Source organism: Periplaneta americana, chromosome 11 (assembly GCF_040183065.1).
Source record: "Periplaneta americana isolate PAMFEO1 chromosome 11, P.americana_PAMFEO1_priV1, whole genome shotgun sequence".
Classification (NCBI taxonomy): domain Eukaryota; kingdom Metazoa; phylum Arthropoda; class Insecta; order Blattodea; family Blattidae; genus Periplaneta; species Periplaneta americana.
In genome coordinates, this window is record NC_091127.1 from 175,122,776 (window position 1) to 175,149,794 (window position 27,019).

The window sequence follows — 27,019 nt, forward strand, 5'->3', positions numbered from 1 at the left end:
TATTTTATTTATTTTTTTTTAATTTTTTAATTTTAAAAAAGGTCGTATTTCTATGTACAGTACTGTCAGTATACTTGATGGATTTTATTTATCAGGTTGCACGTAATTTCTGGCGGTTTATTATTCTTCCAGGTCTTCCAGTATGCAAAATAAATCACGGTACTTCTAAGTACCGTCAGGCAACTAAGGGTTAAAAGTACCTTTTTTGCTGTTTCGCGATAGATTTGTTTACAGTGCATTACTTGAAATGAAGAGCGCTTTAGCAGCTCGTCATTTTGTTTGGTTATCTATACTTAAAACTGTTCTTTTGAAAATTGAATGGTGTCATGGAGTAAATAACTTAACTCACAATAATCAACATATATAGTGTGTTTTTATATTCTGGCTAAAGAAAACAATGTAATGGAATTTCACATTTTTATTATCAGAACATTTACAACAAAAGCATGTGAACTTCAGCATCCTGTTCCTCAAGGGGAGAGGACGGTATTTTTTTAAACTTTTTTCCTATTTGGTGTAAAATATTAATTTTTTTATGTAGAGAGCTCATAGCTGTGACAACTTAACGAAATAAAAATATTTTGAAAAAAAAAAAATTGGGGGCCCAAATTTGAAAAAAATGTACCCAATGCAGGATTGTACTAAAACCGATATATCTAAACCGTTTTTAAAGATAGATTCAAACAGTTTTTTGCAATGTATTTGCAAAAGCATGTTCTACAAACTGTCTATAACAGAATTTTGATATTTGTCCCTACGTTTGTAAAATAAACTATTAACATTTAATAACAATTTCTTGATTTCCTTTCTTGCAAACAAACGGACGTATTTTTAAAATGAAATCAATTAACAAAATTCTGTTACAGAGAAAAGTCTCCTAATAGTCTAAAGAATGTGTGTTCTAAATTTCATGCATGTATCTTTAATAGTTTAGAACTTATATCCATTTTTGTCTGGCAATGTAGCAAAAAAATGAAGTTACTGGAAACCGATAAAAGCGGGAGTGTGATTTAAAAATCCATAGTGCAGGAAGTTTAAAAATGACGTCTCAACACCCGATAAGGACACAAATACCCACACAATGTTATGCAATGCATTCCACACATATCAAAGGGTATTTTAAAGAAATTTTATTTTTATTTTTTTTGAAAATGTACTCATTTTTCACCAAAAAATACCATCCTCTCCCCTTAAAGTGGGTTAATTCCATCTTTTCTTATGAATAAAGCTACTCTAAACATTTGGCACCGGGATTCTCCTTCTCCATTCCTCATCTTCATCATCATCTTCACCCATTCCCACAACACACTTAAACATACACTCACCCTAGTACACAATATAACTCTCCACAGATACACATCATGCACAGCGTGGCCCGCCGAAGTAGCGTGCAACTTCAAAATGGGTCACAGTCCTGCCATCTATCCACAATATTCGGAAACGAAGCACGCAAGTGAAGTGGGGAGGCATTGCATTTACACACCACTGACTTCTGCTGCAGAGTTTCTTGAATCAACACCCTTAAAATACCGTTGCATTTTTCAAGTCAGCTTTACATGGAGCTATACTTGAAAAAGCCAGATTTGTATATCTTACTTGTTAAATGTCACCTTATAAAGTATTTGACTGAAAAATATATTGGAATGGATGAGTAAACCGTTGATTTTCCGTAATAATTGTTGATTGTAACAACAACCTGCTATAAATAAGTACAATTAAGACGCCCATTTTCCGTTGAAATCTTGATTTTGTTTTCAGTTTCCGCGTTAAACAGTTTTTGCGGAATACGGGTAGTTTTGTATAAATTTATCTGTAGTAATGTCACGAGAGGTCTGAGATTCGCCGATAAATCCATGAGCGAAGCTCGTGGATTTATCTGGGAAATCTCAGACCTCGAGTGGCATTTATTAAGACTATTTCGTGAATATATAATAATATATCCCTAAAATTCGATCACAAAATGTTAATAATAGTTTATTAATGAATACTTAACCTATTCAGACATTGTGAAGTTGAAATACTCGTAGATGAATATCGATTACAGCAATAAAGAAATTCGATGTTATTCAGTAATGCCAATTGCGAAATACAGGTTTAACAATGTTAATTACATGTAGGCCTACTGCATTTTTCTCTTATTATTATAATAATAACATAAATACATTTTCATTATCTGCTGAAATCATAATTTAATTTAACAATAACAGTGGTGAGAGCTATATACCAATGCTTATGTATTCACAGCGAGACATGTTGCCACATAGTGAAGCCATCTCTGTATAGACACGAATTTTATTACGCCATACGGAAGGCAGTTTGATCAAAGACCTTATTATTACTATGCAAGGTCTTTGGGTTTGATGTGCGATGATGTTACATAAATTTGAACATCTGACTTTATATTAACTGTTTAAGTTCATTCACAAAATAAAAATTTTATAGGCTACTTATAGGTTATGTTAACTGTGGGAGCAGGACCAATGTCAGCTGTGTCTTATTTACAATTAAGACGTTTATTTTCCGTTGCACTGTTGATTTTCTTTTCAGTTTCCGCGTTAAACAGTTTTTGCGGAATACGGGTAGTTTTGTATAAATTTATCTGTAGTAATGTCACGAGAGGTCTGAGATTTGCCGATAAAACCACGAGCGAAGCGAAAGCTACACGAAAGCATTTTTTATAGCTCGACAAACGCATTCTCGCTGTAGTGTGTAACGGAACTAAAGCTGCATCTACACAGTTCAATATTCCAATCGCGTATGCGTGCAATCTGGGAAGAATATTGAAAGAATCAAGTTTAAAAGGTAGCCTACGTTCAATTAAAATGCATGAAGATTTTGTGTCTACATGGTGCCGTTTTAAACGTCGTCTTCACTACGTAAATATATTAATATTAAATATCAATCTTGCATTCATTGCTTGAATGCGTAAAGCTGAGAGAAAAGTTTAACCGTGTAGTTGCATCTTAATGGATTCATGCTCAGCGATTTACGGGGAAACAGTTGGCGACACCGACTAAACAAATGAACGACCGTGCGATAAATTGATAGCGATAAATCTAGCTGCAAAAATTATTGCGATGTTTGACTGTGATTGGTTGGAATTCAAAATTTCATTACATTTCATTGGTCGAAAATAGAATGACGTCATATAAACTAAATAGTCGCAGTAGATTTAAGGAAAGCGGAAGAAATTCCCTCATGAACAGGTTTCCGTTTATTGCAGGTTCCGCTATAGACGGGTTTTACTGCAGATTTGCACTACCTGATAAACACGTGTGCTTATTACCGACGACGTTACCCTCCATAGGGGTTTGTATGCTATTCTGCGTGTATTGTGTATTCGTAAATACTTAGTCTTTGATCATGGCACAGTAGTTTCTTCGCGCGTTACTTGTCCGAGGCACTGGCGTCGATGTCGTGAGATATCTGTGTCTCTGAAAGTCCTTCAGATGTCGACGGACTGATGCAGTCAATCTGTTTGGCGGCCTTCGCTCTGGGAGCCAGGCCACTCTCCAAGGCGTCCACAGCTCTCTTGGCGTCAATCCTATCCAGCTCGGCCTTCGACAGGTGGTACACGATTCCTGCACCGAACGAGTCGCTCACTATGTTGATTGAAGTTCGGAGGCGATCACTGTAAAACGAAAAATCATGTCAAATGTTTTTCTCTTCTCAGCGGAAAAGGTGTTGCATATGGTTGTTTTAGACATGGAAAGGAAGGGAACTAATAGAAGGATTCTTCTATTGAAGAATAATCATGAGGGTTGAACGTTTTTATTCCTGACTATTACACTCTTACTACGTCATACTACTTTTTACCAATAAAACGGTACAAAAGGACGTATTTCAACCAATCATGGCTGCTTATCGCACAATTTTATTGCGTTCCTAGCATTTGTTTAATTTTATCGTGTCCCTAGCATTTGTTTAATTTTATCGCGTCCCTAGCATTTGTTTCTTTGTTTGCCAACATTTGAAACTGCGCTGGTCTGGACGTCAATATATATATATATATATATATATATATATATATATATATATAATTACAAACCACTTCAGTCGATGCACATCAGTTTCAAATATGACTAGCATTGACATTCAAGAACAAGAATTAATAAAAATCACTGATCATACCTATGCATCTTCTGAAATCCGATTTACAAATAAATGAAGAGCACCATTCGGAAATCCTGAATAAGTTGAATGTAGGCCTAAATCAACGAGTTCCACTTCTATTACGCACACGTCCAATATAACATCAATTGAACCACCAACCACATTCAAATTTGAAAATTGTACATTCAATAATTATTCGTTTTAAAATTATTCATTCGGAAATCCTGAATAAGTTGAATACACCATGTAGGCCTAAATCAAAGAGTTCCACTTCTTTTACACACACGTCCAATATAACATCAATTGAACCACCAACCACATTCAAATTTGAAAATTGTACATTCAATAATTATTCCTTTTAAAATTATTCATGTTTATTTTTTATGTCGTCGTCGTTAATTAAAACTTTTCTAACACTTGTATATATTATTTAGATTATGTTATAGCTCCTGCTATATGATATTATGGATAGTCACGTATCAGAGATTGTTTAATATTAAGATTTATTGAAAATCATCTGTCAAGTGACGTTGATTACTGGGATTCGGATAATTAGATTTTAGATTAGATTAGATTTATTTATTTAACCTGGTAGAGATAAGGCCATCAGGCCTTCTCTGCCCCTCTACCAGGGGATTACAACTATAACATGAACAATAAGATTACAATTAATATTAAATTTACAATGACAATTACAATAAAAATTAAAGTACGACAAGAATACCTGATTAATGAAAGCTAGACATTTTATCATAGAAGTTAAGAACAAAGAATATTTTTGTATTTACTAAATTACAAATTAAACCTACAATAACAAAATTCTATAGTGATGAAATTACCGGATATTGAGATATTTTGTGGTAGATTAAAAGAACTATTTACAAGAAACCATGTCTGAACGAGTCTCAATTACTGACCAAGTGCCTAGTAAGTTTGCGTTTGAATTGAATTTTATTTCGACAGTCCCTGATGCTAGCAGGTAACGAATTCCAGAGTCTTGGCAGGGCTATTGTGAAAGAGGATGAGTATGAGGAGGTGCGATGGGATGGTATTGTTAGTATTGTTTCATGGCGAGAGCGTGTGTTCAGATTGTGGTGGGAAGAAAGGTAAGTGAAGCGAGACGACAGGTACGAAGGAATAGAAGAGTTCAAGATTTCGAAGAGAAAGAGAAGTGAATGTAAATTTCTTTTCTTATCTAGTTTAAGCCAACCTATTGCTTCCAGGGATGGGGTAATATGATCATATTTACGAACATTGCTTACAAAACGTACACACAAATTATGAGCACGTTGAAGTTTCATTTTGTTGTCGCTGGAAAGGTCAGTCAGTAAAATGTCAGCATAGTCAAAATGGGGAAATACAAGGGTCTGCACAAGGGACTTTTTTAAGCAAGAGGGAAGATGAACATTTATCCTTTTTAGCACATGAATAATAGAATATACTTTTCTGCAGGTTTCTGTGATTTGCATGTCCCAGTTGAGATTATTATCCATGTGAATGCCAAGATTTTTTACCAAAGAACTGAAAGGGATATGCACTGTACTTACTTTAACGGGGGAAATGTCGAGGTGCTTTACAGCGTCGGTTTGCCGTTTGTGTCCTAATATGATTGCTTGTGTCTTTCCAGGAAGTGGAATGTTCTATTTTAATAAAAATGAAACTGAATCAACAAAGCCTTCTTGACTAGTAACATTGCCATCGTGTATAATAGATCGAGAACTTCTCGACGAGAAGGCATTGCTCACTACTGCCATCTAGCATGCATCTAGCGTAATATTTGTAATATTGAGATGGTACAATAATACATTTGAAGACAGTTGTATTTTCGTAAGTAAATTAATATTTTATTGTATTGGAGTACTTCGTTACTTCTAATCTTTATATACTTTCTTCTAATCGTGTAATAGTCAGTTAAATCCCACTCGAGTTTTGATTTTCTCTAGATAAATCAAAACGTCTAGTGATATTACTGTTGATAAAGCAGATAACATCTAATGCTTTGTAGGTTGAATTTACCGGCACCTCTTCTCGTTCTCCCCAATATTTAAAACAGTTAATTTCATTTGACTCACTGACGCCTAGCCACAGCTAAAGATAAACTACAAGCAAATAAATACAGTGATAAAGTTTACAAGATGATAACTGTATAAAAATATGAACTATGACATGAACAATTCGAAAGTTAGTCAAAACGTGATTGAGTTCTTCCCGAAGCGTGAAGTTCTACTTGTGAAGTGACTAATAAATACACGTAAGACTTGAGTTTAAGTTCCGGCGAAGTCTTTTATGTTTATGGATCCCAGATGATGTCCCACTTGTGGGTCAGACCTGAAGAATGTTGTTTTTTTTATTGGGTTATTTTACGACGCTGTATCAACATCTAGGTTATTTAGCGTCTGAATGATATGAAGGTGATAATGCCGGTGAAATGAGTCGGGGGTCCAACACCGAAAGTTACCCAGCATTTGCCCGTATTGGGCTGAGGGAAAAACCCCGGAAAAAACCTCAACCAGGTAACTTGCCCCGACCGGGATTCGAACCCGGGCCACCTGGTTTCAAGAATGTTGTAAAAAGTACAGTTACTATTCCACTTTTACTACGTCATACTACTTTTGACCAATAAAACGTTACGAAAGGACGTCTTTCAACCAATCATGACAATCGCACAATTTTATCACTTCCCTAGCATTTGTTTATTTTTATCACTTCTCTAGTATTTGTTTGTTTTTATAACTTCCCTAGTATTTGTTTCGTTTGCCAACATTTCAAACTGCAAATTCTTTACGGTACTGTAAAACATGCTTTGCGATCGTCATATGTTTCCAACATATATAGTCCACTCAAAATGGCGGCTCCATTCAAAGGTTTTGGTGAAGCTAACGTTAGTGAAATACAAGTTCAGTAAGTCAATTAACATCTATTTTATTGTATTAGAATACTTTATTTCTTCTAATCTTTATATACTTTCTTCTAATCGTGTAATAGTCAATTAAATCCGACTCGAGTTTTGATTTTCTCTAGATAAATCAAAATCTCTACTGAGATTACTGTTGATAAATAATTTATTATTTTATTTTACACTGTAATCGATACAACAGGTAAACATTTATTGTAATCTGGATAGTCACTTTTGTTTCGTGGATCGTGTGTGATGATTAATGTTTTTAAAATTAATATGGGATTAAAATACTTAACTCTTACTCATTATTTCTTAAATAATTACTTTTTTCAATTGGTTAATATTAAAATATAAGCTGTATTACGCAGTACGGATATGAAAACATCTATAAAGGACAAAGCTGCGCCTACCATATGAAGGGTCCAGGGGAAAAACGTGCTAAGTCCAATTTTATCAATTTTTTGTTTTGGATGCCATGTAATACCTCAGGCAATAGAGATTTCAGTGGTTTAATTGTACAGAGTAAAAACTTGATTAAGACAGAAATATTTGACTTAGCATGTTCTTCCCCTGGACCCTTCATATGTCAAGCAAAAGTGAAATTATTGTAGTAGTCTAGTTTTGTCTGGGTTGCTAGACAAGCACATGCATTTGCACCTTGAGAGAACAATATTGTAATTTCAATGCTATTAGCAGTTTGAAGATCAAGAAAAGCATTATATTAGTTACTTCTCCAAACCGAGATAAATGATTTGATCGCCATGTCAAAAAGTAAATAAGAGAAGAAAATAAATCGTTTTCACAGCATGAGAAAAAAGGAAAAGAAGAAGGAACATGGAAAGAACAATGGACAAAAGAACCCTAACACATCAACTCTAGGTCGTAAAGAAAAATACCGACATATGGAGGAAGGGTCAGCTCCTCAGTAAAGAAATAACGCACAGTTTTCAGCTAGGCCTATACAATGAAGAATTCAGTCAACAGACGATGTAAGGATAATATCAGAAGTAAAGGCTAATTCACACGGGGATAGTTTACAGGAGTCAAGTGCTTGGAGCAAGTCGACTTTCCTTCAACTTGCCCCGTGTGATATGGTCGAGACAGTCAAGTTGTGACTTGGCGGTCAAGCAGAATTTGAGTTGACGACCCGTCAACTTTTGTGTCCACTTTCCCGTCACGTGACGAACTTGACTCCACCACTTCCCGCGTGTGAATGCGAACTCGTGGCAACTTGGCAAGTAGAAAGTTTGTAGTTTTAGGCCTATTGTGGAAGTAAATTAATAATGAGCGTCCCTAAGTGGAATTCCAACGATATCATAAAGTTTTTGGAAGTGTGTGAGAAGTATGGAATATACGTGACAAAGAATACCTCAATAAAAACAAGCAGGAATTATTATTCCAGAAACTAGTCAGCGAACTCATGGAACAAGGTTTCGAAAACATAGACGTAGAAGTGGTTTGAAAAAGTTAAAAACCCTTAAAACAGAACTCATTCCGAGATGTTTCCTGTATTCTGCAGGACCTTCTTCAGCTAATCAACAAGGTATTAGATGCACCGTGCATAATTCTTCTACGAATCCATTTCTTAACCCATTTTTCTCTTTTCCTTTTTTCCAAGAATATTCTGTAATGCATACAATAACAAGGCGCCAATTAGCGGCACACATGCTTGAATATGTGCTGGTAGCATCTTCAGTTTCACTAAACTAAAAATGCCAGTTCACTATTGATTTTTATTAACTATTACAGAATACAAGAATTCAAACACCACTACGAATACAACACATTCAGCGCGCGCTTTTTTTCAAGCATGGTTTCAAGTTTAGTATCTCCGTGTGATCACAAATATAGCATCAAGTTTAGAGGCTTTAAGCACTTGACTCCAATAAACTATCCCCGTGTGACTCGGGTTTAAAGGTAATATTGAAAGGAAACGTTAATTCGAATGGAAAATTCATAACTGCAAATTAAACGAATTTCCCGATGAAACCCCACAAATCATATTTTTTCTCATATTCGGATTTTCGTATTCATACAAAGGCCAGGTGGTGCAGAAATCCCACACGTCCAGTGCCCAGTTTACATTCCACAGCGGTAGGAAATTTTGGGAACACCACAACTAAAAAAAATCGGTTTGCTTTTCTTTATCTTTTTTAGGATTGAAGGAGCTTCAAGAATTAAATATGCTATTTACATAATTTTTCATTTTTGTATGTTTCTGTACTTTTTTAATTTCTCCGCTTAAATATGCATTTAAAATTCTTTATAAGATAAAAAAAGCCCTTCTTAGTTTTCTTTACATAAAAATTTAAGGAAATAAAATGAGTGTTACTAGTCGTGTACGGGTTGCATCAGCTGCATGTCTACGCGGATGACGTGAATATGTTAGGAGAAAATACACAAACGATTAAGGAAAACACGGAAATTCTACTTGAAGCAAGTAAAGCGATCGGTTTGGAAGTAAATCGCGAAAAGACAAAGTATATGATTATGTCTCGTGATCAGAATATTGTACGAAATGGAACTATAAAAATTGGAAATTTATCTTTTGAAGAGGTGGAAAAGTTCAAATATCTTGGAGCAACAGTAACAGATATAAATGATACTCGGGAGGAAATTAAACACAGAATAAATATGGGAAATGCCTGTTATTATTCGGTTGAGAAGCTTTTATCATCCAGTCTGCTGTCAAAAAATCAGAAAGTTAGAATTTATAAAACAGTTATATTACCGGTTGTTCTGTATGGTTGTGAAACTTGGACTCTCACTTTGAGATAGGAACAGAGATTAAGGGTGTTTGAGAATAAGGTTCTTACGAAAATATTTGGGGCTAAGAGGGATGGAGTTACAGGAGAATGGAGAAAGTTACACAACACAGAACTGCACGCATTGTATTCTTCACCTGACATAATTAGGAACATTAAATCCAGACGTTTGAGATGGGCAGGGCATGTAGCAGGTATGGGCGAATCCAGAAATGCATATAGAGTGTTAGTTGGCAGGCCGGAGGGAAGAAGACCTTTAGGGAGGCCGAGACGTAGATGGGAAGATAATATTAAAATGGATTTGAGGGAGGTGGGATATGATGGTAGAGAATGGATTAATCTTGCTCAGGACAGGGACCAATGGCGGGCTTATGTGAGGGCGGCAATGAACCTCCGGGTTCCTTAAAAGCCAGTAAGTAAGTAAGTATGTAAGTAAGTAAGTAAATAAGTTACTAGTCGTGCATTGCAGAAACTCCACATGTCCAGTCAATTCAGATTTAAAAGAAAATACTAAAGAAAAAATTAAAGTTCACATATGCCAAACACTAGAAGTTATTACTCGTATTATGCTTTAATAAAAAAGATAGTTACTTCAAAATACCGATCAGTGTTTTGTATCTCTTGAAAAATTCACTCAACTGGGGTTCCTGCAATTCACGATTCAGTAATCAGAAGTGGGCTGGGTTCTCATTGCTCACTTACAGCAGCCAGTCGACGGCGAAAAGCAGGGAGATGTCAGAAGTTGGCAGGCCCAGAGCGGAGAAGATGACCAGCATGGTGACGAGCGCAGAACTTGGTATAGCCGCCGCCCCGATGCTAGTTAACGTCGCTGTCAAACTGAAAAGATGAAGAGAAAATAATGCTTCTGCATAAATTATATTATTGCTATTATTATGTTGTGTAGTATACTTATTAAATTTCTTACTGTGATTATTATTATTATTATTATTATTATTATTATTGTTATTATTATTATTATTATAGAAAACAGACTAAATATGGGAAATGCCTGTTATTATTCGGTTGAGAAGCTTTTGTCATCTTGTCTTCTATTAAAAAGTCTGAAAGTTAGAATTTATAAAACAGTTATATTACCGGTTGTTCTGTATGGTTGTGAAACTTGGACTCTCACTCTGAGAGAGGAACAGAGATTAAGGGTGTTTGAGAATAAGGTTCTTAGAAAAATATTTGGGGCTAAGAGGGATGAAGTTACAGGAGAATGGAGAAAGTTACACAACGACAGAGCTGAATGCATTGTATACTTCACCTGACATAATTAGGAACATAAAATCCAGACGTTTGAGATGGGCAGGACATGTAGCACGTATGGGCGAATCCAGAAATGGATATAGAGTGTTAGTTGGCATGTCGGAGGGAAAAAGACCTTTAGGGAGGCCGAGACGTAGATGGGAAGATAATATTAAAATGGATTTGTGGGAGGTGGGATATGATGGTAGAGACTGCTTGCTCAGGATAGGGACCAATGGCGGGCTTATGTGAGGGCGGCAATGAACCTCCGGGTTCCTTAAAAGCCAGTAAGTAAGTAAGTAAGTAAGTAAGTAAGTAAGTAAGTAAGCAAGTAAGTAAGTAAGTAAGTAAGTATTATAGTAAAACCCCGATAAGACGCTGTTCAAGGGACCGGGTGTAAACCGCGTATTAACCGGGACCGCGTATTAGGCGGGTATACTAATTTTGACTTATATACAGTATCTATTAGCATTTTTCTTTATTGAAATACATGATTCATGAAAGGTAATACAGTATTACTCCATGATGTAATTATTGTACTGTACGTCAAAGACATTTACAATATGTACTGTACTTAATTCTTTCGAAAAAGAAAAGTAATTTATACGGTATTTGTTTCTCGTGTGCGTGTACTCCATGTCCTCATGTTTACCACACTTCAGTTTCCTGCGATTACATCCTCCCGACATCGCAGCTGCAGTGATTGAGTCGCGATTTTCTATTTTCGTCCTTAATATCGATGATGGGATTCCTAACGAATCAGAGAGTTGTTTCTGAGTAAGAGTACTGTTCACGTCGTACTTTCGTAAGATTTCCAATTTTTCCTACACAGAAAGTGCTTTTCGTTTATAACCTGGTAAGATTTATCTTGTCTCAGTAGCAATAAACCAAGTCCCTTCAAATGAGGGTGGAGATTATAGCAGGGTTGAAAATTTTCAGGATTCCTTTCAAAACCTTGTTATTGTACAGGCTACCGGAACTCAATTTCTTGAAAGACAAGCTCAGTGACGGAACTACACAGTACGAAGAGAGATATTTTGTAATTTTATTTTGCGCTACAGAATGTATCAACTGGTCCCTTCCGCCACTGGATGGATGGACGGCAAAGCTCCACACCCCCATTGCCATAACAATACAGACGAAGTAAGACATATCTCCTTTCTCCCTCTTTTCACAGTGAGACAAGGTACATCACACAGACTTTAACACTCATTGTAGTCACATTCACAGACTCTTCAATGCACTAAAGGACAACAAACTGCCCAGCAAAAATTTCCAGAATGAATTTTATTACGGCCGAGCGAGGAATGCTGTTTGAGAGAGAGGTTAGCAGGAGGGTGAGGTATTGTAACTGTATGTAGGCTTTAACCACGCAGATAAGGAGTCGAATAATTGAGCGTAACAAGAGGTTGGGGGATACTAAGGTATGAAGTATGAAGGTTTACATGCGCAGGTAAAGGGTCGAATACCAATACTTTTCAGATTAATGGCACCAGTGAGTTCAATGACCAAGATGTTTCATTGCTGTTAGAGTACATGGCTGAAAATTACATTGAAAATATTCCAAAAAAAAAACAGCGTATTATGGGGAACTTGAGCGTAACAAACGGGGTATTTTATAAAGGCGTTATATATGAAATGTGCAGGGGCCGGACAAAAAAAAAAGCGTATTACATGGGATAGCGTAATAAGCGGGCGCGTCTTATGAGGTTTTACTGTATAATTATTATTATTATTATTATTATTATTATTATTATCAGCATCATCATCGTCATCATTATTATTATTTTCGCATGAAAAGTGAGAAGATTCTTATTTTTCTGTCAATATAACAGTGTTTACTTACCTAACTGTGATTAGCTGGCCGATTCCAAGATGAATGCCATTTATCTGGGCAATAAAAATGGAGGCGACAGCCTCATACAGCGCGGCACCGTCCATGTTTACTGTAGCTCCCACGGCCACCACAAACCGGGTGACACGGGAGTCGATCTTGTTGTTCTCTTCAAGGCACCGAAATGTGACTGGCAAGGTGGCAGCACTGTGTACATTAACACTTCCGTTAGTCAGTGTAGGCCTACCTTTGCCCTGTAGTTGTTGCCCTTCTTGAGAAATCTTAAATTAGATGTATGTTACATGTTATAATTTTATCGATCTGGCGAATTAAATGAATTTTTTTATGTTTGGACGTTCAGTTTTAGGCCTAAATAATGTCAATAATTGTATTTGTGTTTAGTTGTTAAGAGAAACAAAAGTTGTAGGCCTATTAGTTTTTTTTAATGACTCTTGTATGTAATTTATACGGATATCTCTGAGAGATTTTGGCCATTGATATTTGTTTAAAACCCATCGTGGCTCATTTTCTTTCGACTTCACTCTAGAGGAACATAGAAGTCTTCATCTAAGTCGGGGCTGGGCACCGGGACGAATCCAAACTCTAAACGGGGACGCTTAATATTCATCTATGACGGCATCATCGCTGCGCGATGAGCCATATGATCGATGATCATATGGCTCCCCGTGAGAGAGTAGAGCAGGGGTCGTCAGCACAGAGCACGCTAGGGCTAGTCTCTCTTACCCGCGGAAAACGCAGTGCACTAGGGTGCACTCTGTAGATGCTAGCGGGTATGTTCTCTGTCTCTCCCTGTTGCACGACAGTGCACACGGGACGGCACCGCGTACCCTTTGAACATTTCAGAGAGTGCTGACGACCACTGGAGTAGAATTTGCTCTTGGTGCCCAACTCTGATCCAAGTTATCGTGCCTCTAACAATGATCAATAGAACACTAGTTGTTTTAGAGTTATGTCTTCATGTGTCAAAATATAAAGCTATTTTTTACAAAATATATTAAGTTATTTGGCTTTCATTGGAATTAACTCACATGACATTAAGGCCGTGTCTCAAAGCTCAAGTCTATAGCCTACTACATGCTAATGACTAGGAACTAGCTGACTTGTAAACTACACACTAGAGAGCTTTGGACATGTTTGCTGGAATCATGGCCTTCTTCATAGACTATTTTTCTCAAAGCCATGAAATTACTGTATAGCACTAAATTAAGAAGGCAGTGTCCTAATGCAGTTTAATTACGAGTTATCAGCTGTTATTTTTTTGGAAATTCGAATTCTTTGTTTTCGAGTAAACAGTTCAAGAAACTTAATTCTCAGGTTTATGAACTGAATGGTAATTTCCTGAGAAACGTAGAAAGATGTGAAATTGTAAAAGATGTTCAAAAGATATCTATGAAAATTACGTTTGGCTATCAACAATCGAAATTAATGTGGAAAAGGTAAGAGCCTGAAATATTACAATATTAAACAAATGTAACGCAGATACCAACAATGTCAATGTTCCAAGTTAGCGTGTTATTCTACATTGAACTCACATTTTATTTCCAAAGCATCAGATTTCATAATCCCCAATTGTATCCATGTTTGTTTAGTATACAAGTCATCCATCAAACAAGCATTTTCGTTTACTAGCTACTACGGACTTGATTGCTATTCACTACGTAGCTTTGGATCATAACTTCTGATGTCACATCCGGCTATTTAGTCAACAATCTAGTTCACTTCAGCTGAAAATGTAGCTTTCAGACACGGCCTTAGTAACCAGTCCACACCTGTGGAGTAACGGTTAGCACGTCTGGCTGCGAAACCAGGTGTCCCGGGTTCGATTCCCACTTTATACATTACTTTGTTAATTTGTCACTGCTACGCAGAAACATTCTTTCACTAGTATGGGAATTCAACATTTATATAAACTGGAACATAAATTCTATGACTTAGTCAATCTGTTTACACTGAAGTACGTACATTTATCTGGAGGGGGAAAGAAGGAATACTGTTTTATTAATATCTAATAATACTGTATTAATCATGGACACTGTATATTATTAAAGAAAACTTCATCAGACCTCAAATAGACTAATATAATAATGAACTAATATCTGGCCTAGATTTTGTTACTCTCAAATGTCTCTCTACTACCATTAACAGTATTTTATATAACAACAATTTATACAGCAATAAAATGTAGAACAGAATTTTTAACTTCCCACAAGTACAATGCTATTAAGCAAATTTTATAAGTTGATGTTTAGCCCGGGACTCAGTTGAGTTTATGTCTGGCCCGGGACTCAGTTATGTGTATTCTGGGACTGAGTTTGTTAGTTTTCTTCGATTAAGGGACTAAGCTGAGGGGCACCGCTGAGAGATTTTAAATGAATCAACATAAATAATAGCTTTCCTAATAGCAAAACTGCTTGTACGATATAATCTGCACGAGAAAGAAACTATGAAGTTATAAAAAACAAAAACCTTGGAAATTTAATATGATTACCTGGAGGCGGTTGCCAGTCCCATGATCCAGGCTTGCAAGATTCCTCGGAAGAAGACAGCGGGGTTCTTGCGTGTGAACAGGTAGAAGATAGCGGGCAGCGTGATGAGGGCGTGAACCAGCAGCCCCAGGATCACGGTGATCATGTACAGGCCCAGCTGCTGGGCGGTGGCCGCCAGGTTCTCGATGCTCATGATCTTCCCCGCGACCAGACACAGGATTCCGAAGGGAGAGTACCTTAAACACACGTGGGTTCATGTCTGTAAAATTCCTCTGCAACAATATCCATGTTACCTAAAGTTTCACAGCAATTTCGTCTTCTCATTTTATTAATCGCGATAACTTGAATTCTTCGCGTAGTTGTAGAGTAGATAATTTTCGCTCGGAAGATGACTTACCACATGATTATACCCACGAACTTCATCACGATCTCATTAAGCGCGACGAAGATATCAACTATAATTTTGCCTTTCGCGCCCATGTGTCCAGCCAGAAGTCCAAATGTCATACAGAACAGAATCATTCCTGAAATGTTATAATCAGTCAGTAATAGCAATGTAGTAAGTAATGCTGCAGGATATAATCCACTTTTCTGTAGTTTTGTTCATTATTCTAAATGTTAAGTAATGTCTTTAAATACATCCATCCTTTGACAATATTAAGTTGTAAAATGAAATGTCGAATTATCACAGAAAATTTCCGTATATGTAATAATGTGGTGCAAGATCATTGAAAGGCCTCTTCAAACTTAGAGTATTAACACTTTGCAGCGTAGTGGTTATTCAGAAGAACCACCGTTTTCTTTCTTTCTAAATTTTATGGCACAGATATTCCACCAAGGAACCACCTCTTGAGTGTAGACAGAGGTGCCATCTGTGTTTTGAAATTGTGTGCAGAGTTAAAATATAAAAAAAAAAAAATTGATTGAAGCTTTGTTATAATTCATGATATGAAAAACATAAAAAATTAATTTGTGCTCCAAAGGGTTAAGAAGTTATATTAGTTGACGTAAACAAAAACAGTGTTGAGCAAACAATGACATTTTCAATTTGTTACTTTTTGGCTTTTCCATACTTAGCATTTTGTTGATTAAAACATGATTGATTACATTAATCATGCTTTAAGAATTTTCAAATTGAAGCCATGATTCTATCAACAAGATATAGCTGGTGTAATGCCAATATAAAATCAATAGGAATCTATCTCAAGGTCTGACAAAATTTGATACAGTTAACAATATGTTTAAGGGAAGGTCCATGTTTCATTCGTAATTGCTGGGATTTAATCAGGTTTCAAGAGAAATGATTCTGTTGCTAAGAAAAAAGTTTGAAGATCAAAAATAATCAGTGGTGACGTTGTTCCGGAAGTACTTCAGATAAGTGATAGAATAAGTATAAATAATTACTATGGAATTAGTAGAATAGTGCTAGTCAGGTGTCCAGGCATCTTCAAATGAGTTATAATACAGTTTGGAGAATCCTAAGAAAAGTTTTACTTTACATCCATATAAACTGAAACTATTGTTCGCCTTTAAGGAAAGTGACAAACAGAAAACATATTATTTTCTTTATTTGTGCTGTCAGAGACTGAACTTAATAATCATTGGCTGGACAAACGAAACATGCTTATTTCTTAATGATGGGATTAAAACGTGTAATTTGAGAATTTGGTCTGAAAATGACCACCAGATGTAAATTTAAAAATGTCTTCATGATTTAAAAGCCATTGTACGTGTAACTTCACTTCGAAATTCATCATTGGTCCATATTTCTTTCCATTATTGTTGTAGATTAATGTTTAATTTATTTTTTTGTCTATGTTTTATTTGTATTTGTATTTATGATGGTGTGGAGGAGAAGGCCTATTGACTTTACCTATCCTAGAAAATATAGGTTAAATAGATGGATGGATGGGTCGGCGGTCGCGTTGGTAGGTCGGTAGGTAGCCAGGTAGTCAGAAGATAGGCGAGACAATTTAATAATGCAAACTGTATAGAATGGAGATTGCAACTAGAGTACCCTATAGAACTTGATCATCCCTAGACTGAGGAATCACGACCTAGAAAACAAATCTTCACACAAGATGACGCACCGTCCTACATCCACACCTCTAGGAACAGTAATTACATGGTTATTTGACGATCGTGTAATCAGTAGCCATGTTCCAAATTTATGGCCTTCACGATCTCCAGACCTCCGAGGGACCTTTGTGTAGTGGGGTAACCTTAAAGAATGAAATTTAATCGTACGGCGAACAATCGCACAGTAACTTAATGAGTATGTCTCGCAAGAAATCGCATTCCAAGACACTTTCTGCAAATGCTGATCTGGTGTGGTAAAAAGACTGTTGTTTGCTGAACAAGGGAACAGCAGACATATTCTCAGTATTTTGTAAAAACTGAAACCCAATTGTTTGCCCAACACAGCGATGTATTTGTCTTTTCTGGGTCAAATATTATATTGTTTATAACGCTTTAAAATTTTGAAGTGACTTTTATATTTTAAATTAAAGTTGGACTTTGTTGCAGTTTATACACAAAATGAATGGCGTGTTTGAGAATAAAGCAGTACCTAGTTGAGAATTTACTCACCCATGACGTTGATGCCATCTTTGTAGACAAGTTCTGGCTTGAGAATGAAATCAGGTGAGTCGTTGGAAGAATTGAGTTCGTGAGATAGTAGCGCTTTGTTCACTTCTACCTGATCAAAAACAAGAGTAAAGCCCTTATTATTTAACTCCTTAAGTAATCCATAAATTGAGAGGAAAATGAGAGATGACGCCATTGTGACTTTTAACACGACAAGAAAAGTAACATAAATTGAGAGCAAATGTTACTTTTAGCATTTTAGAGTTTATGTTTGTTGTCATTGCTTAGAATTTGCAAGTGTGATGAAAGTGGCATAATGACAGCTTTAAAGATTATTTCATATTCTGAAGTACAAGCTCACAGCATTTTTTATGTTTATCTGTTTGGCTGTCTATCCATAATTACCCGTCAGTCAATATGTCCATCCGTCCGTCCGTCTGTGTTGTATATATATATATATATATATATATATATATATATATATATATATATATATATACAGGTTATAACTAAAATGTATGTCAAATCTTTAGAAGCGTATTCCTCTCATAGAGTGGTTGAATAAATGTTTCATGGACATTGGTCCGAAAACCCTTTATTTCCTTATTACACCCCTTTCTCTATAATTTTGCTTACACTGGTTGTGAAATAAAATTAGCATACCTCATGGCAAGTATCAATGTTTGGGGTGGCTTTATTGGTGACGTTCTGGCGGGACCTCATGTTGTTCCACCCAGGCTCAACGGACAAAGATACAAAGAGTTCTTAAAGTACACCTTACCTGTTCTGTTAGTAATACGACGAAACACGTACTCATGTACGATATAGCTTCTGTTCATTTCAGTGTCGATGTTCGTCTATTTCTAAATCAAAGTTCCCGTGACAGACGGATAGAGATGGATAACTACCTTGACCCCTCCGCTCTCCAGACTTAAACTCACTGAACTTTTATTTGTGATGTCATTCAAAAGAGCTTGTAAATGGAATCCATTGCAAGACGAAGATAGTTTTCGAGCCTACATATTGTAAAACTGCGAGACAAAACAACATTCTCCAGGGTTACATCCGAGATTGAATGCGACGATGGGTTGGTGCATGTATTCGTGCTAACGGGAACATCTTGGATACTTCCCCATAAGATAGATTTCCATGTGGTATGCTATTTTTATTTCATAATGTACCACATTATACAGTGTAGGCAGAGTTGTAAGAAAAGGGATGTAACAAGGAAATAAAGAGTTTCCGAACCAATATTCATATAACATTTTTACATCCTCTATATGAGCTATATTAAAATATTTTTTGGAAGATGTGGGAGCTATTTTGAGTGAATTCCAAAATGCGTTAATTTTTTAATACAATTTAGTACACTTAATATGTTGGGAAAACTTATAATGTATCGTACTAATAATTACCTTTTTATACGTTGTCTGCACTTGTTGTAGGCAAGCTTGTATCAAGTTGTCTGGAAACAGGTTCCTGTATTAAGATAAGAATAGATTCACAAATTGATACATTTAAAATAACTTTGAATAACTTGAGACATAACTAAACAACTAATAAATACGTGTAGAAAATTATAAATGCGAAAAGGAAAAGAGAACACTATATCCTATTAAATGAACTCAGTATTTCACTACTTTACAGTTACTAACCTAAACCCGCTATCGGTTCCTATCCTGAGCAAGATTAATTCAGTCCCTACCATCATATCTCATCTCCCTCTAATCCATTTCAATATTATCCTCCGATCTACGTTTCGGACTCCACAAAAGCCTTTTTCCTCTCAGGTCTCACAACTAACACTCTATACACATACGTTGTACATGCCCTGACCATCTCAAATATCTGGATTTAATGTTCCTAATTATGTTAGGTGAAGAATACAAAGCGTGCAGTTCTGCGTTGTGTAACTTTCTCCATTCTCCTGCAACTTCATCCTTCTTACCCCAAATATTTTCCTAAAAAATTTATTTTCGAATACCCTTAGCCTCTATTCTTCCTACAAAGTGAGAGTCCAATTTTCACAACCATACAGAACAATCGGTAATATGACTTTTTATAAATACTAACTTTCAGTTTTTTTGAAAGCAGACTGGATAACAAAAGCTTCTCAATCGAATAATAGTTTCGCATTTGTCATTTCAAAATAATATTGTTTTATCATTATTTGGCAAATGATTTTTGTGCTACAAGGTAGTAAGTCCAGTCCTCATCGCAAGATCTAAAAACAGTAAGGCAGTTACAGAGTTACTCAAGCTCTCGTGCATCGAGCGCTAAGAAGTACATGTACGTCTTCCAAAGGCATCTCGAGGAGGAGAATTCAAGGCTGTCACTCCCACGTTTCTCCTCTTGGGACGTCTTCCTAAATGGCCCTGACTATACACTAGACATCTCACAAATACGGACCTCCTTAGTCATGGGATCGCCATGACGGAGGACCACTGCAGAGACACCACAGGACAATCACAAAACAACGGAAAATGCTAGGTAAATTTATTTCATTGCGCTCGCCGGGAATCGAACGTCGGATCGATTGGTTGGGAAACGCTATCCACATACCCGTACTGGCAATGACCTTTAAACTTAACAACTTGTACCAAAAAGTGTGTAACCTCATTATATCCAACATGGCGTGGAATGTAGACACTTCGATATCTGTGGACTCTCCTTCAACATGTGTCTTCAGGTTCGGATCACCTGGGTGGATGACAACTGCCATGACGATGCCTAGTATGGAAGCCAGGACCGTGGTGGTGACGTAGTAGAGCAGGGCGTGCGTACCCATTCGACCGGACAAACGGGCGTCCAACTGCGCCATCCCTGCGATCAAAGCGTCACACATAGAAGACCAGACACAGTCTACTTCAGGGTTGGGCAGAATTATGCTTGCACGGTGCACTACGAGAGAAGTAGTGTGCACGAAAACCGGTTTATTCAAGTTGCGGTACGTACTGAATGTTTCGAGAGAAAATGTTATTCTACCAAACTACATAAATAAGAACACAAAGTAATGAAACACTTCCTTAAACACAAAACAAAACATGTCTGTTGCACATTAATTCATATTACTCTATTTCTCAAGATTTGGAGAAACTGTATTAGCACAAGGTATGCGAAGAATTGCCGTTAAAAGCCCATCATTTCTTGTTTAAGATTTGTGTATTTTCGTAATAGAAAATAACTGTTCACATCTATAAGTGGAACCAAATAAACACAAAACTTTCTCACACAGCTTATGTAGATTGGAAAAGCGTCCTCTTGGGAATCTGTCATAAAACTGCATAAGACTCGACCTGGAATCATATTTCGCTCGCATCTCTCGATCACATCGCAGGTCAATCAATTCACATTATGAGGGACGTTATCAATAATCAGTTGGGATCAGAGCATGTAGCAAAAATACGCAAATCCATTTCCAGGCAATCTAAATCGTGGAACCTTGATGTAAATTCCTCTAATAGACCGGATAGAATTCATGCGTACATTTCGAAATTTTCATTGTTCAAAATTCTATGCGCTTAGATAAGGATGGAAAATGATATATTTCGCCCTTTTGCATTTGACGTATCCATAACAGCAATTTCTTCTTAAAAGCTGCAATTCTATCTGAAAATTCTGTATTAAGAATTTCTTTTCCCTTAAGTCCTAAATTCAGCTCATTTAAAAGCTGTGTAAGATCTGTTACAGCTGCTGGCACACTGCAGCTCGCTGCACTTGGAAATCCCCGTGCGCACGGAGGGCAAATGCACTCAAACGCCCATCGCTGGTCTACTTGGTAAGATAGACTTTCAGAAGCAAAGGATTTTACCATGGATAAATATATAATAGAATGCGAAACTGCGGTCAGCACAATCTGGATTTGGGGGTTTGAAATAAGGTGATCAGCGCCCAACGTCGTAGGTGGTGAATATTAGAACTACGTGTTGGGTACATTACCGAGAGTTCTCTATTTATCCGTTCGAGATATTGCTGTACGGGAGAGTCGAAGTTGAAGATGGCGGACTGAAACTTGCTAATAAGTGAACATAAAGTGATACGTGTGTGTATAAGCAGTGTATGTTAAACAGTGATGTTTATGGACGTTGTAAAAATAGTGTTGTTGAATGTATTGTAAAGTAATAATAATATAATAAATTGAACTATCTAAGTAGTTCTTGCAGACTTTTCCATTGCGCTGTACAATAAATATCCAAAGAATACAATCCCAATTATCTAACCTCTTGCTTTATTTTTTGTCTCTGTCTGGTTATATTTTAATCGGGTAGTGTAAAACACATCGTCTCTTTTATCTTCCTGTTGGCTCCGGTAAGAATTTTCAGTAGAAGATGCTGTGAGGAATAAAAATGTGAATGTTTTATTTTAAATTGGGTTAGTTTTGAATATCGATGAGAGTGGGAGGGAGAGTGTCGTCGCCAGGTGCGCTGCTAAATGCATGGAGTAATTACTCTTTTCGCTACTTGGTGCGCTGCTAGATGTAATAACGCCCCTCCCAGAAAAGGATGGCAGCAAGATCAATTTCTACAACAGCGCCTCTAGTATGTGTTACGGGAAACTCATTAAGTTTCGCATCCTATTATATATTTATCCATGATTTTACTTTCAAGACCAAGAGCGCAGCTTCAAAACCTACAAGATATATCGCGATGGTCTCGTGTCAGCTTGAGTGGTCTTAATCATTGTGTCTCAATAGGTTTATTGGTTGTGATACCTGATTGCACTTTACTATAAGCTGTTTTCGTCACCTTGTCATGGATTATTAAGGTCTGCATTATAATTAGCTTTGCAATATTTTGTGTAATAACAATATGTCGCCATTTAAACTGTGACGTTTACTATCTCCTTCCTACTTTTCAATGTCTAAAGAATCTACGATCTATTTAATAACATATTAAGTCTGTTCTAAAGAGATGAATGCATATTAGCATTTTGTTCGTATCTTTTTCTTGGTTTGTCTGTTGTCTACTTCCTTGAACTAAGGATCTGATATTACTTAAGGCACTTGGGCTATTTAAGAACTTTTGTGTAGGTTGGTAGAACGTGGTAAGTTTGGTTTGTTTTATGTCCTTAATGCGAGTTGTTTTTTGTTATGTCGGAAATCAATATCTTTACTGCAGTTATTTGCAGCAAAAAATTTTATATAATTTTCTTGTGTACAGATAAAAGAATGATCATAAAATTTCGAGTTTTCCTGGGGAGAAAATATTGAAGACTATCATGAACAGCTTGAAGGATTCGGGAAAATCAGCTGCATAACATGAAATATTTTTTGTGCAAGATCGTGCGTATTTGCTTGGTTTTCCCACAAAACCAATCCGCGGAAAGTCTAAAATTCCACATTCAGTATTCCCAACCTAACACACATAACAATTTCCCTCTTCTTACCGCTTAAGTGACGTATTGATTTTACTGCTTTAGACTTTTAACATATTTTTAGAGACGTTCAATATAGTAATAATTATAAATTGGAGACTTACCTCTGCAATTTCACCTAAATTGCACTGTTAATTATTGTTTTTAAATATTTGCAAAAATTAAGTATACTCTACAACTCTACTAAAGTTACTGCATTCGTGATGCAAGTAACATTAAGGAAGCCGTGAAAAAATCAACAAGATTCCACACTCATCATAGATTGGGGGAAAAAAGACAGATGTATGTCACGGCCTGCTGGAGTATAGTAAACACAGAACACGTTTTAAAGCAACAATGTTGAAGATAGATATTTTTGTTTTGCAAATTTGCCGTCATTGAACAGAAACCAAGATGGAGATTTCATTGCAACTAATTAGAAATTCCTCTTTCAGGTATGTAGTAAACGATCTTCACACAACATAATGTACGATACACGAGCGGTATGTTTTCTTTCAATTCTCGGAAATTAAAAAAGCTCAACTACGTTTCGCTTTTTCAAACTTTTCCTCGAAGATGAAAACTTCAACATACCGCTCTTGTAACACATATTACTATTGTTGTGCGAATGCCTTAAAAGCGCAAAGGAAAAGAAAAAGATGCCCCTGTAAGCGGAGCACCAACAAGTGCATCGGCAGCATGTGAAACTAGTAACATCAATCCTTGAACACACAAACTGTATTTCGTACACTACCTTAACCCATGAAGCGGAATGTTTGCAACGATTTAACATAACATCTAAAAAAATATATGTTTAGATTAGTAACGAGTCTGCATTTCATATGAGCTTATGTGTGCATAATAAGAATGGATGCTCACCTGATATGAGCGATGAGATTATGAGGGGTATGATGAACATCTTGAGCACTCTCATGAGAATCTCTCCAGGGAAGGAGACAAGCATGATGGATTCGTCCGAGAACCTGGCGAGGCGCCCCAGGAACCCAACCAGCAATCCCACCAACACTCCGCAGATGGTGAGCGTGAGCAGGAGGTTGGTTCGAAGCCAGCGTAATACCTACACACATATTTCTCTGTTTATAACAATTGTAATACAATATTCGTTAAGAGTCAGGAAATCGTTTCACTATTTATATTTTTGTAGTTATTACAAATTACACAGAGTTAAGCTTATATCGTTTTGAGTAAATTATCATTTGAAGGAGTGCAATCCTCGATAATTACGCCGCTATATTTTGACTCTTCAGAATACTAGTATTGTGTTGACTACTAGATCAACACAACACCGAAACAAATGCTTACGAAACACCAGTTTATTAAGTTATAAGTATTGGCTTACAGTACAGAATGCTGGAGTTCACGGAGAGATTGGAGGTGCATATCTTCATTATGCTGAATACATTTATGTAGAAGGGATTTTTAACGAACAGCGCATTACCAGCCAGGATAAGGTAAGAAGAATAAGGGAAATACAATGAGAACGACGCCAATATAAGGGGATTACAAGAAGAACGGGGAAATACAAGAAAAGTCCAAGGGGAACCAGGGAAATATAATGATAACAAGGGTACACAATGAGAATAGGAAAATACAAGAAGAGTACAAGGAGAACAAGGGAAATATAATATGAACAAGGCAAATATAAGAAAAATAAGTAGAGTATAAGGAGAAGAGGAAAATGCAAGAGGAGTCCAAGAAGAACCAGGGAAATATAATGTGAACAAGGCGAATATAAAGAGAATAAATGGATTACAAGGAGAAGAGGGAAATACAAGAAGATACAAGGAGAACAAGGGAAATATGAGGAGAACAAGGGAAATATAGAAGAACAAGGCGAGTTTAAAAATAATAAGGGGAATAAAAGGAGAAGAGGGAAATACAAAAAGATACAAGGAGAACAAGGGAAATATGAGGAGAACAAGGGAAATATGAGGAGAACAAGAGAAATATGAGGAGAACAAGGTAAATATAGAAGAACAAGGCGAGTTTAAAGATAATAAGGGGAATAAAAGGAGAAGAGGGAAATACGAAAAAAGTAAAAGGAGAACAAGGGAAATATGAGGAGAACAAGGGAAATATGAGGAGAACAAGGGAAATATAGAAGAACGAGGCGAGTATAAAGAGAATAAGGGGAATAAAAGGAGAAGAGAGAAATAGAAAAAGAGTACAAGGAGAACAAGGGAAATATGAGGAGAACAAGGGAAATATGAGGATAACAAGGGAAATATGAGGAGAACAAGGGAAATATAGAAGAACAAGGCGAGTTTAAAGATAATAAGGGGAATAAAAGGAGAAGAGAGAAATAGAAAAAGAGTACAAGGAGAACAAGGTAAATATGAGGAGAACAAGGGAAATATAGAAGAACGAGGCGAGTATAAAGAGAATAAGGGGAATAAAAGGAGAAGAGAGAAATAGAAAAAGAGTGCAAGGAGAACAAGGGAAATATAGAAGAACGAGGCGAGTATAAAGAGAATAAGGGGAATAAAAGGAGAAGAGAGAAATAGAAAAAGAGTACAAGGAGAACAAGGGAAATATGAGGAGAACAAGGGAAATATGAGGAGAACAAGGGAAATATAGAAGAACGAGGCGAGTATAAAGAGAATAAGGGGAATAAAAGGAGAAGAGAGAAATAGAAAAAGAGTACAAGGAGAACAAGGGAAATATGAGGAGAACAAGGGAAATATAGAAGAACGAGGCGAGTATAAAGAGAATAAGGGGAATAAAAGGAGAAGAGAGAAATAGAAAAAGAGTACAAGGAGAACAAGGGAAATATAGAAGAACGAGGCGAGTATAAAGAGAATAAGGGGAATAAAAGGAGAAGAGAGAAATAGAAAAAGAGTACAAGGAGAACAAGGGAAATATGAGGAGAACAAGGGAAATATAGAAGAACGAGGCGAGTATAAAGAGAATAAGGGGAATAAAAGGAGAAGAGAGAAATAGAAAAAGAGTACAAGGAGAACAAGGGAAATATGAGGAGAACAAGGGAAATATGAGGAGAACAAGGGAAATATAGAAGAACGAGGCGAGTATAAAGAGAATAAGGGGAATAAAAGGAGAAGAGAGAAATAGAAAAAGAGTACAAGGAGAAGAAGGGAAATATGAGGAGAACAAGGCGAGTATAAAGAGAATAAGGGGAATAAAAGGAGAAGAGAGAAATACAAAAAGAGTACAAGGAGAACAAGGGAAATATGAGGAGAACAAGGCGAGTATAAAGAGAATAAGGGGAATAAAAGGAGAAGTGGGAAATACAAGAAGGGTATAAGGAGACGTGGGAAATGAAATTAGAACAAACCGAATATAAGGAGAATAAGGGAAATACAAGGAGAAAAAAGGGAGTTGCATACTTTTTTGACAGTCAATTCTTGAGTTACCGCCCATAACTAGTAAGAAAAAAGACGTAGTTCTACTTAAAAAAGAATCTCCCTCTCCATTGTACCTGGCCGTTCTAAGCCTTCAAACTTCGAATATACGTGGATCTATTGCGCTAACCCTCAAACTTGGCGCACTCCCAAATCCACTGACTACACTAAGGTTTGGGTGTACCCAGGTTTCGAGTAGACAACTTCTCCTCGACCTTAGGCCAGCGTCGCCAGTTGGCGTTCGGGGAATGCTGTAGAATGGTGACGAAATGGAAAAATGGTGACGGAATGATATAGATACCTAATATGGGGAAACGGGAGAACCCCGAGAAAAT

General features: G+C 36.6%; 1 protein-coding gene across 2 annotated transcripts in view; it reads right to left on the reverse strand.

Annotated features, from left to right (window-relative positions):
* The window catches only part of LOC138709624 (excitatory amino acid transporter-like), a 68,339-nt gene that overhangs the window by 38,890 nt on the left and 2,430 nt on the right, over positions 1–27,019 (reverse strand). The window contains exons 3-11 of one of the 2 annotated variants that reach the window (XM_069840524.1): positions 24,184–24,382; positions 20,568–20,775; positions 19,368–19,431; positions 17,956–18,064; positions 15,764–15,890; positions 15,369–15,602; positions 12,872–13,066; positions 10,480–10,614; positions 440–3,631 (exon numbers count right to left, since the gene is read on the reverse strand). The exons of the other annotated variant lie outside the window; for it this stretch is intronic. Coding sequence (XP_069696625.1) covers positions 3,388–3,631; positions 10,480–10,614; positions 12,872–13,066; positions 15,369–15,602; positions 15,764–15,890; positions 17,956–18,064; positions 19,368–19,431; positions 20,568–20,775; positions 24,184–24,382 — 1,515 coding nt within the window. The 3' untranslated portion in view covers positions 440–3,387. Of the gene's footprint in view, positions 1–439; positions 3,632–10,479; positions 10,615–12,871; positions 13,067–15,368; positions 15,603–15,763; positions 15,891–17,955; positions 18,065–19,367; positions 19,432–20,567; positions 20,776–24,183; positions 24,383–27,019 lie in introns of those variants that run through there. 2 annotated transcript variants of the gene reach the window in all.